Raw genomic sequence first — 16,661 nt, 5'->3', positions numbered from 1 at the left:
ATTATACGAATATCTTTTCTTAAAAGATACTGACTTACTGTGTTTCTGCTCAAAAAATTAGCTCAGAACGTGCCCTCTGATTTCATGAATGTATCTGAGGTCTTTAAGCTCATTACCATGTTGTCCTGTTAACAAAACTCTGTCTTGACTTCCAACTGTGTACAAAACACAGTATTTCATGGGTTGTTAAATTGGAGGCTCTGATTTTCTATGATCTGTGTACAGCACCGCTACTGTAGCAGGCCAGATATCACCTCAGTCACAGACTCACAGAATGGCTTGCTTTGGGAGGGACCTCAAAGCCCTTCCAGTCCCAAACTCCAGCTGTGGGTAGGGCTGCCACCCATCAGATCAGACTGCCTCGGGCCTGACTGTCCTAGCCTTGAGCATCTCTGGGGGTGGGGTGGAGTGCTCACAGCTTTCTGGGCAGCAGTGCCAGTGCCTCAGCACCCTCTAAGTAAAAAATGTCTTCCTAATGTCTAGCCTAAATCTCACCGCTTTTACTTTAAAGCCGCTCTCCCTTGTGCTGTTACTATTAGAACATGTGAAGAGTCGCTCCCTTTAAGTACTGGAAGGCTCCAATGAGGTCTCCCCAGAGCCTTCTCCAAGACCAGCTTACTCAACCTTTTCTCATAGGAAAGGCACTCCAGCCCTCTGATCATCCTCAGAGCCCCCTCTGGATCTGTTCCAAGAGTTCCACATCTTTCTTGTACTGGGGGCTTCAGGCCTGGACGTAATACTCTAGATGGGGCCTTACAGGGGCAGAGTAGAGGGGGATGATCACCTCTCTCACCCTGCTGGCCACCACTCAATGTCCAGAATCTTCTGTCCACTGTATACTGACTGCGCAAGAACACCAGTTGTGCTGCAGCTGGTTGTAAGGAGTACATTTCTTAATGGATATATATGACTGACACCTTTGAACAGGCTGATAAAACAGTTGGGGTGAAAGGAGAGGACTTGCTGCAACTTTTCCATCAGTGTGGAATGTCCATGCTCTTCTGTGCAAGTTGACCTCTGTCACAGAACTCTTAGGACTGCCTTATTTTGGAGGCTCTGATTCTGCAATAAAATATGGCAGAAAATGTGAATTATGCAACAAGCATCAAAAGAAATGTTTTGATATGTTCTTTTAAATGGCATTTCCTTATCTGTGGTAGAAATATAGTTGTAGTAATGAAATCATGTGCCCATAATTGACACATGAAAAAGCTGAAAGTAAATTGTTCTTTCAGCTGCTGGTATAAAAGCTGTGATACATAAAAGTAATTTGTTTTCTATTTTATGAAGGAAGCCCTTCTCCTGAACCTGATAAACTCTGTGCAGTACTAAATCCCAGAACAGATGCTAAATGGGAAAACCGGCCATGTGAGCAGAAAGTTGGCTATATCTGTAAAAAGGAAAACTCCACGCTGGGTCCTTCCAGTCTTCCATTAGGTATGTCAAGAAACTAAAAAACTTTTGATAAAGGTATAATTTGTCTCACTAAGATGAAATTTTACAGCTACTTAAAAACAAAAAGGTATTTTTGTTTGTTTTTCTATTTTGTTGAGTAGAATTAGGTAAAACATGTTTTATATCTTAAATGAAATTATTTAAATATTGGAGGTGTTCCTGGAACTCAGCAACCACAGAAGCATTTTCTAATTAATTTTAATATTCATTATTCCAGAGGCAATGATCTAAACCATACAGTATCCCAAATGTACAATGGACTGCACAATCAGAGTGAAAGAAAATAAAGTTAGAGATGCTTCACCATTCCGGCAGTATGTAGAAAAGACCTAGCCTTATTACTGAAGTCTGTGAGACTACAGCAGTAGGCTCATGCCACCTTCTCGGTGGGATTGAACATGACCTAAAAAAATGGTGAACAAGATCAACTTCTTACAGACCACTCTTCTACTACACTTTTCCCCCTACATTTTTCTCCTCTGGTCTTTTGTTTAGTGAGGCTTATTACAGAAAACTTTGTGCACATAAAATTATTGTACTGCAGTAGTAATACCTTTAAGAAATGTGTAAAACATTTTTGGATGGATATATTGTGTGAAAACATTGTGTGCTATTTCAAAATGTTTCCCTGCCTACAAGTGAACACTTCACACAAATGAAGTCCAGTTATCACTGTCTTCTTTCATTTAAATAGAGGATATTTTCTTTAAAAGTAAAGTGTGCTGTCTAAAATGCTTTATATGTTGAAGGAATTAATAGAAATAGTGTTTATTTATAATCAACAAGTTTTCATCCTAATTAATTAGTTGATTTAAAATGTCACTGTGGCTATTTTACATCATGTGCATCATATAAAAATGTGAAATGTGTTTTTCTTTGGAGAGGATGCAGAACCTGTTAAATGCCCAGAAGGATGGTTGCCCTATGCAGGTCACTGTTACGTGATTCATAGAGAGCCCAGGGCATGGAAAGATGCCTTAATGTCGTGCAATGAGAGCAATGGCAATCTGGCCAGTATCCACAACTCTGAAGAGCATGCCTTCATACTGTCTCAGCTTGGTTACAGTGAGTTTTTCTCTGGGATGATGTTTGGGAGAAATGGAAAACTATATCATAATTTTTACAAAGTTTCTTATTTGTTCTATATGAATATGTACAGGGAAGCTCACAGATACAGAGCTAAGAAAAAAAACCCAAACCACAACAACAAACCCACAGAAACAAGAGCAATCTTTAGCACTTTCATTTTTCATGGTTTTCATTTTGATTTGCATTTGTTTTTCACGGCATGAAAACACTTGAAGGAAATAACAACTTTAGTTCCTGGAGTATTTGGGCTGATTATCTGTCTCAGACGGAGTGTAGCTACAGATAGTTTTATCATTAAAAGCCCATTATACTCCAAAGAATCTCATTTCCTGCTGCTATCTCACTTTTTAGCTTCTTGGAAGAAGAATGTGCATTAGGTCCTAAAATAAATTCCACTGTTGTTTAATCTAGATGAACTCAAATTTCAGCTCATCTCCATAAAATCTCTCTCCTATAAGACTGTCACGCTCACGCAGGTGGATTTCTGCTTTTAGAAGCCACGGATGATCTCTGGATTGGCATGAATGACTTCAGCACTCAGATGTACTTTGAGTGGAGTGATGAGACTCCTGTGACATATACCAAATGGTTGCCTGGAGAGCCAACCCATGCAGTCAGTGGGCAAGAAGATTGTGTTGTCATGGCAGGGGAGGTAAAATCATCACACCTGTACTGCTTGATTTTTATTTCTAATCTCTTTATGAATGCGTTATCAGGGAATGATAACTTTATTCACTCAGAGGGATGTTGGATGTTTGTTCTAAATTGAACTTAAAGTCAAATTACGATAATGGGGTAAATGTTCATATCTGGTTGTGGGTTGATATTAGATGCTAAGCAAACCTTAACATCCTGACAGTGACATTTAACATAACCTCACATTTATGCAAGAACTTCAAATTCATTCAAAGAACACAGATTCTTATTTTCCCATTGAAACCATACTGTTAAAAAAAATAAATAAAACAACAAAGAACATTTTCAAAGAAAATTGATTCTGCCTGGCTATATTTCACTTCTCAAACTGCATGTAGGATGGATATTGGGCCGACAGTGACTGTGATAGGAAGTTGGGCTACATCTGCAGAAGAGAGCCACTACAGGGAGTTTCAGGAACAGTGAAGACTGATCCTGCCTGTACAAGGGTAAGACTAAAACAGAAGCAAAATCTGCTTAACAAAAATCCATTCTCTTCACATGCTCCACTTGATGCTGAAATTCCTTTTTCCCTTAACAAGTGTAATTGTAAATCAAGGGTTATAATTTTCACTACATTGCCTTATTTTAACAAAGTTATTTAGATTATTTTTTTTTGTGTGTGTGTGTGTGTGTGTTAATGAGTCAACCCCCTTATCTGTCAAAATTGCCCGTGAAGAAGTATAGTCACTATTGTGGTTATATGCATACTTCTTATATTGTTCTACCAGCTGTGGTTATCAAAGACGTAATAGAGACTGGGAAACATTTCTGGAAATAATGTAAATCACATTAATGAAGCTAAATCAACCACAGCAATCAATTCACTTTTATGAACTGATTTTAATTTTAGGGCATTTTTCATCCTACCACTTTCTTTCTCTTTCTTTTATTTTTCCAGTTTACTACTGCTCAATATTTAGTAACATTTCCCATCACCCTACACAGGGAGGAGCTGATGTTCATTGCTGGAACAAGGCAGATGCCAAATATTGAGCACAGATATTTTTTTAACCTTTCTTGGGTGCAGCAAGCACACCTTGAGCTAGTAAAGAAGAGGAAATCCAAGTTCAGCCGTAATTTTGAATATTTTATCTTCCAGTAGTTTTTCTGCTGCCTCTTCAGTCAGACTTTTTTTTAGGTGAACTGTTGAGTTAAATTGATGAATTAGTTTAGTTACAGTTCTTTTAGTCTAGAAACATAAGGAATTTTGAGTCAGTGTCTCACTAAAAAATACTATTCTCTTTGATTCTCAGTAAGGAATGTTTTGTTCATCTGCTTCTGAATGCTTATTCTATGCCTCTGACTTTCCCATGAGTTAAAAATAATGATTTATTAGTTGACAAAGAGAGGGATTTATATGCATTAAATCTCTCTGCATGCTCACTAAGCTTAATTATTAACAGCCTATTGGGTTTCAAATGATATATTATTGCATTATTTTATATTAATATATAGATTTAAGAGTGTGCAGTGAAATTCAAGCACTAAAACATACACATTTTCTGCAAGTGTATTATTACACATTCTTGTTTACAGGGCTGGACAAGACACGGTTCTTACTGTTATCTAGTTGGACGTGCACCCGTAACATTTTCAGAAGCAGTGAAAACCTGTGAAAGGATTGGTGGCTATTTAACAACTATAGAAGACAGGTATTCTAAGAACTATACTTTTGATTGAATAATCTTGGCATTTTATAAAATAGTCGAGAACTCTTTGGAGGAAAAAAAAAAAAAAGTGAAACCAGAAGCAAAGGATGTCTGTCTTGGAGAAAAGTACTCAATAAACACAGTATGTCTTTTCTAATGAAATATATGTTATGACTCTGTTTTCCAGTACTCTGGAAGAAAAGACCACAGTTGCTTCTGTTCCACAAAGAGCAGCTTTTCAGTGTAGCTCAGCTTCCAATGCTTTCGGAGCTAGTACCTCTGATATTCAGTCCAGTGAGGTATTTTCTTGAAAGAATAAACCTAAAGGAGACTTTATTCTTTCCAGTCTTGTGTAGTTTAGGATGCTGAGAAACTGCTAAGGGAAAACTAGGTTTAATTTCCATCTCCCTCATCTCATTTCAGGTATGAGCAAGCCTACCTGACCAGCTTTGTTGGTCTGAGCTCTGAGAAGTGCTTCTGGATTGGTCTCTCCAACACAGAAGAACAAGAGATCTTCAAGTGGGAGACTGGTGAAGGCGTTTTCTACACAAACTGGAACTCAGCAATGCCTGGTACTCCTTCGCATGTGCAGTCTCTGTAGTTTGCGTTTAAAAGCTGGATCTTAAAAGCCCCATGCTAAGGAAGAGATATGTGCAGCAATTCTTATGCTTTCAAATGCTGCATAGGAAATGCCGTCATGGTTGGTCATTCAGTTATATTTTTGCATCCCTGTTCCCAAGATGTCATGCTGTATGTTTTTGCAGGTTATGGAATGGACCTTCCAGTTTTTCTGCTCCCTTGGCCCGTATGCCAGCACCCAGCTGTCCTTCCTTCTCTCAGCACCTACAGTCACTCAGGCAGTGTCACCACAGTAGCCTTCTTCAGGCATGTTTCATCTCATAGAGTGAGAGATATAAAGGAAAAGAGACTTAAAGGATGTGTACACCTTTTCCCTTCACACTGGCTTTTCAGCAAAGAGATGTAGGCACTTCAGACATTCACTGAGACCCAGATCTTAGTCTGATCTTGACAGTATCTATTCCCCATTGACCAACCCTTACTGTGACCTTGCAACATTTCCTTTCTGTGATGCTGCATTTAGCTATCTCTGGCCTTTAGGGTTGTGAAACTAACTGCAAGTAGCCATGCTTTAAGGTTTTGGTCAGAGGAGACTGTCACAGGGCTTTCCTCCTGATATTCCAGACATCTGTCTGACTTAGTCCAGCAAATGAAAACATTTCAGTAGCTGATTCAACAGAGAGTCATAAATTACAGTAGGATCATCAGAAATATGCTTCAGCTGGTGTCATTCCCAGCTCTGGGATTACTTCTGGGCTCCCCAGGGCTGTTTCGTGGTGACAGGAGTTTAGTCTGCTATGGCAGGGACTAGAGGCAGCTGGAGCTCGGTGGTGCTCTGCCAGCACCTCTGCGTAAGCACTTCCAGCACCACAGGGTTAGTTCCCTTGTTGTTTCCTTTTAATCATTGCAGCTAGTTCTATTTAATGTACACTGTAAGAACCAATTTTAAAAACAAAATGCAGAATAGGCAGGACAGCTTGGCAGCCAGACATCCTCCTTCTCCCCATGCACTGGCAAGCAGCTTGCTTTTCTCTGGCTCTGAACTCAGCACCGTAAGGACTTTCTCAATTGCAACCAATTCTACAGTCCCAGCTCCGTAAAAGGCTCTCTGTTTTCATAATACCTAAACAAGTGGCTAATACATCTGTTCCCCTGTTTACATGGCAGACCTGAGCAGCTGCTGACTCTCCCAGGTCTACCTGCCCCTTCCTCTTCCTCCCAACCCCCTGAACTCCCTGCTACAAGTCTATCTATGATGGAACAACTTCCTCTGCGTTTCAGCAGCCCTACCCAAATTTCTGCACAGAAGCCACCATGTTGCAGTCAGGCAGCTTTCTATACTTCCCACCTGGCCATCACAGAGGTGATGACATCTTTCCTACCTTGTGTTCCAACATCGAGACCATCAGAACTCAGTATCTTAAATGCTCTCCCAGTGTTGTAAGCAAGTAATGTAGACCACTAGGACTCCCTGCCAATTACATTTTCCACTCTATAACATTTTACTCTGATGGCAAGTGAATATTAAATACTCATTTTCTGATGTGGCAGAATTTCACACCTGTTTCTCATAGCTAGAAAGGAAAATGCTCTTCTGAATCACTTGCTGTGGTTGTCAGAGTGACTCTTCACATAAAGTCTGTATATGGCTCTTTTCTGAAATGATTTGTGCTACTGAGGAAATTTGTGTTGTAATACTTAACTCCTTCCCAACTAGCCATTAGTAAAATACATCTATGATGACACGTATAAACAGTCTTCCTTTGAAATATTAACTAGAAGTGTCTTTGGAATATGACACTGTATAAATAATTATTTCCTGGTTCCTCATTGCTCACAAGAACAAAATCAAACTGAGTGTAAAAGATTGAAGTGATAGAATTGAGAAAAAAACACATAGAAACAATACTGTAAGAGTTTTTAGACTCTTGAAGGCTTTCAGCCTCAGGTTGCAAAGAGCTTTTTGCCACTCCAATGTAATCTCCATCTTACTCCTTCTGTCTATTTTTTCAACTTATCTTCATTGTTAGCTGAGAAGGAGTCGATGCCATGCAATACAGCACTATGCTGGAAGTACCTGAGTTAGCTCCCAGGGAGCCATTGGGAATGCAGTGCAGCATCATGCTTAGATAAAGTGCTTGGGTCTTGACAGTGGAGGACTGTGTAAATGAACTGCTAAGCTCAGACTCGTTTGGTCCTTTCAGCTCTGTACTGGCACGGCTGTGCTGCTTTTACTACAGAAGGCAATTCACTCAATTCTTGCTCAGAAATCTCTGCACTGTTTTTCAATTCACAGTTTAGGCATATCCTTAAAGACTTAGGATGGGATTTGTCTTATTGAAGTTAAGATAAAAAGAAGTTTAGTATCTTCTTTATAATGATATCAGGAAAAACTTCTTTACAGAAAGGGTTGTTAAGCACTGGAATAGGCTCCCCAGGGAGGCAGTTGAGTCACCATCCCTGGATGTGTTTAAAAACTGTTTGAATGTGGTGCTCAGGGACATGATTTAGCAGAGGGTTGTTAGAGTTAGGGTAGTATGGTTAGGTCGTGGTTGGACTTGATGATCTTTAAGGTCTTTTCCAACCTGAACAATTCTATAGCAGTCAAGACTACCCAAAGAAAAAAAAAAAACAAAAACAAAAACCAAAACAAAACGGCAACAAAACAGTGGAATGAGTTCTCAGAATGTGAACACTTGGGGACTTCACAGGGAATCTTCAATTTTGGTTAGGCTAAGAGCTTAGAAGTTAAGATTGCCTCTAAGTAATAGATGGAAGTTGCTTTTGACAAAGTCATAGACCACTGTCCCACTGGTTCCGAAAGCAGAGAATGAGGTGTTGGAGATGGTATTTCAGAAGGATGCTTGTTGGTGCTCCTCATCTTTCCTGGGTGACAGAGTGCCAAATGCTTGCTGTGAGTGGCAGAGGAAAAAGCTAGCTAGGCATGGGGAAGTTAATGCATTTAAGCTATAATGCTTTTCAAAGGAGAAAAGCGTTGCTCTCTGTTTTCCTCTTTTTAGAAAGCTTCTCCACTGAGCAGACACTACAGATAATATTTCAGACAATCTTTTCTAAATGAATTGCATGAGCTGTAAAAATGGCAGGGGAACTACTTGAACACACATTTTAATTTTCTTTTATATTTCACAAAGGGAAAGAAGTAGGTTGTGTTGCCCTAAGGACTGGAAGTGCAGCTGGACTATGGGACGTTCAGAACTGTGAACTAAAGGCAAAATTTCTCTGCAAAAAACCAGCTGAAAAAATAACTCGTCCATTTGCTCCTGGAAAACATTCTGATTTCAAATGTCCTTTGGGTTGGAATACAAGCAATAGCACTAATTCTTGCTTCAGAGTAAGTGTTATTTTTTCCTATAATCCTTCTCATGAGTTCTTAACTGATAAAAAGTCTAAGCTTCAGAGAATGTTGCCTCATATACATGTAGTGAGCTTTTACACAGTCTGCCCAAGGAAATCACTGCAATTATCAATGTATCAGTGGTACTTAGGGTTATCCAAGTAGCGTATTCTGTAATCGATGTTATACATGATAATCTTAATGGGATGTTTTCTTATTTTGATTGTACAAGGCAGTTAGCAGACTTATTTTTATACACTGCAAATCTAGTGTTCTACTTTAAAATTTATTTACAGACCTTTGTGAGAGAAAAAAACCATAAGAAAACATGGTTTGAAGCCAGAGATTTCTGCAGAGAAATAGGAGGAGATCTGGCTGCTATTAATAGTGAAGAAGAGCAAAGAGTGATAGAAGACTTAATAACGTAAGTAAAATAAATATCTAAAAACTGCTTAGTCTTTGAATCCTCTGAAGCATTTATACCTACCTCACTATTACAGACTAAGTACTTCCTAGCCCATCATTGCAGCTGTTACATACATTTACATTATTCGTTTCAAAGCATTGAGTAGTCCTCAAATCCTTCAGTAAGTGTGAGAGCGATTGTTCCATGTAACCTACGTAACTTAACGCAGCTAATGTGTCCTTTTCTTCATAACATATCTTTTCACATTCTAGAAAGAAACCGCCATCATCTCAGCTTTTCTGGATAGGTTTGCAGCGTTTGGATCCTGATGGTGGGCTGTCCTGGAGTGACAGATCCCCGGTGAGAACTCAACATTCCCATTTTCTTTCAATTCTGACTCTTTCACTGTTAAGGCTATTTCCATGACTGGCATGGATGAAAGATGTATTAGATTTACCAGGAATGATTACCTTACTATTGGGGAACCCTATATCAGTATTCTTCATACTCATTTGGAAAAGAAAAAGGTTATAAACCATGAGATTAAACAATCAAAGCAGTGATAACATGAAGTTCCAGTTAAAGAGAGAAATAACTAGGTGGTAAGTAGATGACAATCATCTCTCCTAATTTTATTTGGTAGTGGTGATATATTGCCACATTCCTTTCCCTGCTATTGATTTATAACCTCATTCAATTCCAAACCAGAGCAAAAAGGTTTAATGTGACTGCTGGAGTCTGCTAAATGCTGTGTAAGATGAGACCCTTTGTTTTTTTCCTAACAAAATGCTATATTGCTCTAATAGCCCACATGGGTTGTGCAACCACACAAAGAAAATAAGGAGAGGTGAAAAACTTTGGAGCTACCTCTCTTTTCTTCCAGAATTCAGCTGTTTTCCCTGTTAGATACGAATAAAAATCAAAGCTATGTTTCTACTGTAGGTGAGTTACATGAAAACAACTCCTTTTTACGACGATCCATTAGAAAACTGTGGAGCAATCAGCAAAGAGCATTCCATTTCCTGGATTAACATGCATTGTGAATACAGCCTGGACTGGATTTGTGAAATAAAGAAAGGTAGGCTAAATTTTACTCTAAGCTCCTTGTAGAAAAACACTTCCGTTGCAGAATTTCATATTTTAGAATAGTGTGATGCAAGTTATGTGCTCAAAGACAATCTGGTTGATTTCATAGGAATTCTGTATATGGAACGATAGGCCAAAACATATAAATTCATTCAGAATACAGTACTTCAACTGAAAACTATCAACCTTGTTTTTAAGATTTTATATTGTATGATAATTTTTGTATGCTTGTTTTCCAAGATGTAACTACTGCAACTACAGAGAAATAAGAGAAGAATCTGTTACGGCTTTCTATCGAGTTGCACATTTCAGAACAGTTACTTTCGTGGCTCTCTTTAGGCTCCTTCACGCAATGTGTGAGGAGCAATGTTCAAAGTGATACCTCTCTATTGCAGGTTATTTCTGTGCTTGTTAAATTTTAAAAATAATCTGATTCCAACTAACTCACATTGTCTTGGCTTCTCATGCTGAAAAATAAGCAGCCATGGATATCTATCTCAAAGAGATGCTATGCAGATATCTTTGCTGGTTACTTTGCAATTCTTCAACTGAATTGTCAGTACAACTAAGAACTATCTGTAAAAGAGTCAACAGTAGTTATCTATTTTATTAGTTACTATTAGTGTATGAATGGCACAAATTACAGCTCAAAGAAATTACCATCATCAGTCAGTAGCATATAATGTCATAATGAAGGGTACAGAAACAGTTCTAATATTCTGTGCTTGCAGAACTTACATAATTTTTTATCTTTTACATCTTTCAACCAAACATGGAAGAAATTATTTTTAAAAGGTGACAAACTTTTTTTTTACCCAAGCATATATGTTGCACACTTCATTTAATGCAATTGCAGGTACAGGAATACAAATATCATGTTGAACTCCTGGGGGAAAAAGAATAAAGATGACATTTGTCTTATATTTTTATAGCTTGTTCTTGCAGGCTTAGTTACATTGCTCCAATATTCCACTCAGTGTTATATCTCTTTTTTTTTTTTCATTTAAATTTTCTTGATAGTTGGTGGCTTTTCAGTCAAATGTGATTCTTTACAAGCTAATGTCACAGAAAAAAATGTTTCACCAACAAATGACTAGGAAACACATACGTTGTTTTAAGAAGAAATATGTTTAGAATCTGAATCTCTTGCTCAGATTTGACAACATCCATATAGGATCTATTATTGTGCAAAGTATATCAACATCCAAGTATGGAATTTTCACTTTCATTTTATTACAGAAAAATTATGGAACTTTGATTGTCACTAAGATCATTTCTGCTAATTGAACACCTACATTGGTTCAACAGTTGGAAAATATTTTACATCTTTTTTTTCTTACTTCATTACAGGAACACTCTTGAAGCCAGAACCTGTCAGCCCTTCTGCCAGTAAGCTCCTGTTTATCTCCTCACACCCAAAGGATGCTGTCATGTAACAGCAGCAGTTTTCACAGGGTCTGTGCAGAATGCAGACTCCTCTTCTGTGTTGCAGTGTATGAAGTCACAGAAGATGGCTGGATTATAAAAGGGGACAAACAGTACTTTTTCAGCACAGAAAGTACATCTATGGAAAAAGCCAGAACGTTCTGCAAAAACCACCGTGGAGATCTTGCTATTATTGGAGATAATAATCAAAGAATTTTTTTGTGGAAATATGTAAGAGGAAATTTGATTACATTTTACTATATACAGCATATATACTCTGCTGCATATGCTTGTGAAGTACAGGAGGACATGCTTGTTGCATAATATTATTTTATCAGCAGTAGATTTCAATATTCAATGAAAAAAATTTATAACTAAACATATAAGGAGCAATGAACAGAAATCTACTTTTTAGCCATGTTCTAGATGGTGGTGTTATACAAACACTTGAGGCTACTGCAAGGGTAGCTCTGACACACCACATCGCGCTACTGCCCTAAACAACTTTTCAAAGAGAGGTTTAGCCTCGTCCAGGTCAGGGATTGAAGAACTAAAGAATAATCAAGACCTTCATGAATTAATTTTGCTGCAAAACATCTCAGAACTAGTCATGTATTTCAAAAGCACTGCCCAGACGTCACCTGAGATGATGCTGATGGGTACATGCCCATGGCAGGCTCATGACTACTACTAAATAGCATGGATGTTGGCTCAGACCTCTGTCATAACCCTATTTGATTTATTAATGTCAAAGCTGCCACACAGTCTACTGTCTGTGTTACACTATTTGAGATGTTTGCTTTTGTGTGGGAAAGGATATGAAAGGAATAAGGAACAGACGGCTTGAGATACAGAAGTTAAACTGCAGCTTAAGAGGAAAATAAAGATTTACTACTGAATAGAACTAAAATATTTTATGTTATTTTCATTCCACAACTCTTCCTCTGTATCTTTCAAAACTGAAAGCACAAACCAACTTTGAAAGCTTTGATTATACCAGTAAGGCAGTCAAAAGTAGTGAAGAAGCAATAAAGTAACAAAGCAGAATTATGTGTTTTATGGTATTTATTTCAACAGGAGTTCTGTCTGGTGCCTATGCATGTTCATTCAAACAATATGTATTCATCTATTTGCATCAGTAGCACAAAAATACACTTTTTTTTTTTTCTATTAGATAAATAGTAAGTAACAGAAAGCACTAACTGAAAGTATGTTTTGTTTTTCATCTGTTTAGATCTTAAAAAATGGCAAACTGCATTCATATCTCATAGGATTAATCCTGAATGCTGACCGACAGTTTAGGTAGGTAAATGTGCTATATTATGATCCATAAAAAAAACAGAGCAAAAGTTTTGCACGGCCAGAGTTCCTTCTGGAGGTACTCCTGCAAGGGCCTCGTAAGCAATTTTGGAGTTATATTGAAATGTATGCTCCTCTTGGTTTAACTACATGATAGAATCACTGGCTTAAATTATGTTTTAATAGAGGATATCCATGCTTCCAATACATAGGTAGCATCTATTAAAAATGAAGGTATTTTTGCTTCTTGATTTGGTATGAAAGTCTCATTATCTAAAATCTTTTAATCTTGTTTAAGTCTAATTACAGACAGACTCAGCTGTAAATACAAACAAATATATATTTTTAGCATAGTTTTTTTTTTTTTTTTCTGAACTGTTCAATGAACATAGACTGTTTAACAGCTTCTCTATTACTTTCATGTTTTTCAGATGGGTAGATGGAAGTACTTTACACTACGCACCTTGGGCACAGGGGGAACCCAACTTTGCCTCTGCTCAAGAACATTGTGTGGTCTTAGATAAAAAATATGGTGAGTTACATTTTTTAAGAAACATATTTTTATGGTTATTACCTTTCTGCTGTTCATTAAACGTATGTTGCCAACTGTAAATCCTGTTTGTTTGTGGGTTTTTTTTGCCAGTAATTTGGGGAAAAAATATATGTAATAAAGTATGGTCATTATATCTGATGTTAGTTAAGGGACAATATTAGCCATAAGAGTGGAATATATGAAATTGTCTTTGTTAGAGAATACAGGGACAAATCGGTCATTAATTTTCCATCTGTATGGACAGTATGTTCTATTCAAGTAAAGGGAGAACTGTTCTTTCAAAAAATAATTAGGGAATAGTGAGTAGAGGAATAATATAAATAACCAAAGGCCTAATGAGCATATGAAGTATCACATTCAATTGTTCTTTCACTGAGAAAGTGTTACTTTACATTTGCAGGCTTGAGAATAACAATGCTGTTGCTGGGGTTTTACTCAGAGGGAAGGGAGTTGTCATATCTGCCACATCATATGGGCGGTATTCCTACAGTCACAGCAGGACTAAAGCCCTCCTGCAAGTGATGATAGGAGGTAGCGTCCAGCTGAAGTACACTGACATTCCTAGGCAGTGTTTTCAAAGCTACAAATATATAGAAATACAAGCTCACTTTTCCACAGATTTCAGTCTTTTATGTAATGTCTGTGTTATCTGTGTTTAAACTTCAGGTTTGTGGAATGATGTTAGCTGTGGTCATTCACATGGCTTTATCTGCGAGAGGCATGGGAGTTTTGTGAATGCTACACTTTCTCCAGCAGTAACTTCACCTCCCGGAGGATGTCCTGAAGACTGGCTTTTATTTGAAAATCAGGTTTGGTAGTGTGCATCTATACACAATGATACCAGACCTTGGGGACGTACCTACAGCTATACAATGGGACCTTTTATCTCCCAGACACCTTTTGACAGTGATTTTTCCAAAGTCACATTAAAAATTTAATCAGTTAGCTAATTCTTAAAAAATGATGATTTTTATAATCATATATATTTTTATTATTTTTCAGAAAAGTGTCCATCTAAACTACCATGGGACAAATCTTAATAGTATATGTATTAAAAAAGATGGAACTTAATTCAACTGACAGAACAATTGTTAGTGTACAGTCAGTCATTTGAGTAGGAATGAATCAGAAATAATGCTCAAGTACAACATCTCACATGTCAAAAATACTTCTCAAAAAGTCCACGATTTCAAATAGAATCCTAGGCTTGTCTTTTCTTACGTATTTATTGGCAGTACTTCTTTGTCTGATGACGGAGTATGGATTTTCCAGCACAGTTCGTTAACACATTACGTTCTATGAATTATAAACAATTGCTTGAATTTTGTTCTGGCATTCACAGTTCCTTCCAGATAGTTAGGAAGTACATTTTAAAGTTATGAAAAGTTCTGCCTTGGCTCTAGAGCCAAGTCCCTGCCTGCTCTTTTCTGGTCTGATGGGGTTTATTTCTACTTTTGCTAGTGTCATGCATGCCTAAATTCCTTTTGCTGTCACTCACTGATGACCTAACTTATTTTTCCTTAGTGTTACAAATTTTTTGGTTCTCAATTTCAATATTGGTATACTGCAAATAGAGACTGTATCAGCCTTGGAGGACATCTGGCTACCATACAAAATGAACAAGTACAAGGTATAGGATAATAGTCCTTTAGATAATAGCACTTATTCTGTATACATTGTTCATTTCCTGGAAAGAAACATGGCAAGAAGAGACAGTATGTAGACATATGTATTTTATAATATGTATACTCAACATGGGTTATATGGTCATGGTATAAAACGTTTCTGGAAGAACTGGAGCTATCTGTGTCATGCTAGTTATGCTAAGGCTTTCTTGCTCTCTCATTCCATGCAAACTACTTTATATTATTCATAGAATTTGAATTGGCATAGAATAGCAAATTCCTACCTGGTGCTTGTAGAGTTTGACAGAAGGAATGAAGAAGAACCCATGGTCTACTTTTGCCATAAATAGAAGTGACTATATTACTAGACCTCTCAAATGACTGTCTAAATTCTGCAAAGTAATTCCGGAGTAGAGTGTTAAATGCACATTTCCACCTTGACTGTGTTTCTAGGCTTCCATTTGTAGGTCCATCAGTCAATCAACTCATCCTGAAGGTTGAAATAAATGAACTCGTTTGACAAATGGTCAGGTGGCTTTTTTGTGTATTACCTTATTTCTGGTCTTTCCTTATAGTTCCTAATGCTTTCGTTCATTGAGATGTTTCATGGTCAAAGGCTTGGTAAAATCTTCACATAATAAACTTGACATAATCAAAACGGGTACATTCCTGATTAAAAGCTAATTAAAATATATCTACAAGTTTTAATAAAGCAAGCAAAATAATTGTTTATTACCTGATGTCTTGGTTGGTGTTTTGACTGATTACATTACATGTTCAGTTTCTTTTCTATTGTTGTTTTCTTTTTTTTTCCCCCCCAGCTTTTCTCACTTACCATTTGAAGGATGTTTTATACAATCCCTGGATTGGCTTGAATGATGTAATTAGTGAACTTAACTTTGTTTGGGCTGATGGAAGTGCTGTTTCCTATACAAATTGGGCTCCAGATTCCCCAAAACTTTATGAACCCATTTTATATGACAGCCTCCATCCAGAAGATGGCCACAATCGGATGCAGGTAAATATTGCTCAGAGTTTACCATAAGATTAAATGTGGAGAACAGCATTACTTCAATTAAACATCTCAGTTTGCCTCAGTGTTTCCCCAGCTTACTTATTTATCTATAAACTGGGATGAATGTTGCAGAGCCTTAAGGTTTGAATATACTAACTAACACATAGCACAAGAGAATATGTTACTGCTGCAAATTTGCCAAAGAATTTGGGAATATTCTGGGACGTGTTGACTGGATGTAGTTTTCTTTTTCATAGTAATTTGCTCTCTGTTTTGGAGAAAATGTGAGAAAATTCAAATTTTAAAAGCTAGCACACTGGAAACACTTTTACATGTTTGGTAAATTAAATCATGTTGGAAAATGAAGGAAGACATCATGCAACAGTTGGAATTTTTTCTACTTCCTCCATATTTAAAATTGTAACT

General features: G+C 37.4%; 1 protein-coding gene across 2 annotated transcripts in view; it reads left to right on the top strand.

Annotated features, from left to right (window-relative positions):
• The window catches only part of LOC428421 (macrophage mannose receptor 1-like), a 37,818-nt gene that overhangs the window by 7,256 nt on the left and 13,901 nt on the right, over window positions 1-16,661 (top strand). For both annotated transcript variants that reach the window (XM_040686159.2, NM_001319010.2), the window contains exons 6-22: window positions 1,291-1,437; window positions 2,338-2,520; window positions 3,039-3,196; window positions 3,579-3,689; window positions 4,780-4,895; window positions 5,316-5,464; window positions 8,624-8,823; window positions 9,123-9,250; window positions 9,505-9,592; window positions 10,175-10,310; window positions 11,669-11,707; window positions 11,811-11,974; window positions 12,978-13,045; window positions 13,474-13,574; window positions 14,262-14,404; window positions 15,120-15,225; window positions 16,042-16,238. In XM_040686159.2, coding sequence (XP_040542093.1) covers window positions 1,291-1,437; window positions 2,338-2,520; window positions 3,039-3,196; window positions 3,579-3,689; window positions 4,780-4,895; window positions 5,316-5,464; window positions 8,624-8,823; window positions 9,123-9,250; window positions 9,505-9,592; window positions 10,175-10,310; window positions 11,669-11,707; window positions 11,811-11,974; window positions 12,978-13,045; window positions 13,474-13,574; window positions 14,262-14,404; window positions 15,120-15,225; window positions 16,042-16,238 — 2,234 coding nt within the window. The remainder of the gene's footprint in view (window positions 1-1,290; window positions 1,438-2,337; window positions 2,521-3,038; window positions 3,197-3,578; window positions 3,690-4,779; window positions 4,896-5,315; window positions 5,465-8,623; window positions 8,824-9,122; window positions 9,251-9,504; window positions 9,593-10,174; window positions 10,311-11,668; window positions 11,708-11,810; window positions 11,975-12,977; window positions 13,046-13,473; window positions 13,575-14,261; window positions 14,405-15,119; window positions 15,226-16,041; window positions 16,239-16,661) is intronic.

Source organism: Gallus gallus, chromosome 2 (genome assembly GCF_016699485.2).
Source record: "Gallus gallus isolate bGalGal1 chromosome 2, bGalGal1.mat.broiler.GRCg7b, whole genome shotgun sequence".
Taxonomy (NCBI): domain Eukaryota; kingdom Metazoa; phylum Chordata; class Aves; order Galliformes; family Phasianidae; genus Gallus; species Gallus gallus.
The sequence above is the reverse complement of the archived record's forward strand: the minus strand, read 5'-3'. Positions and strand labels throughout refer to the sequence as shown.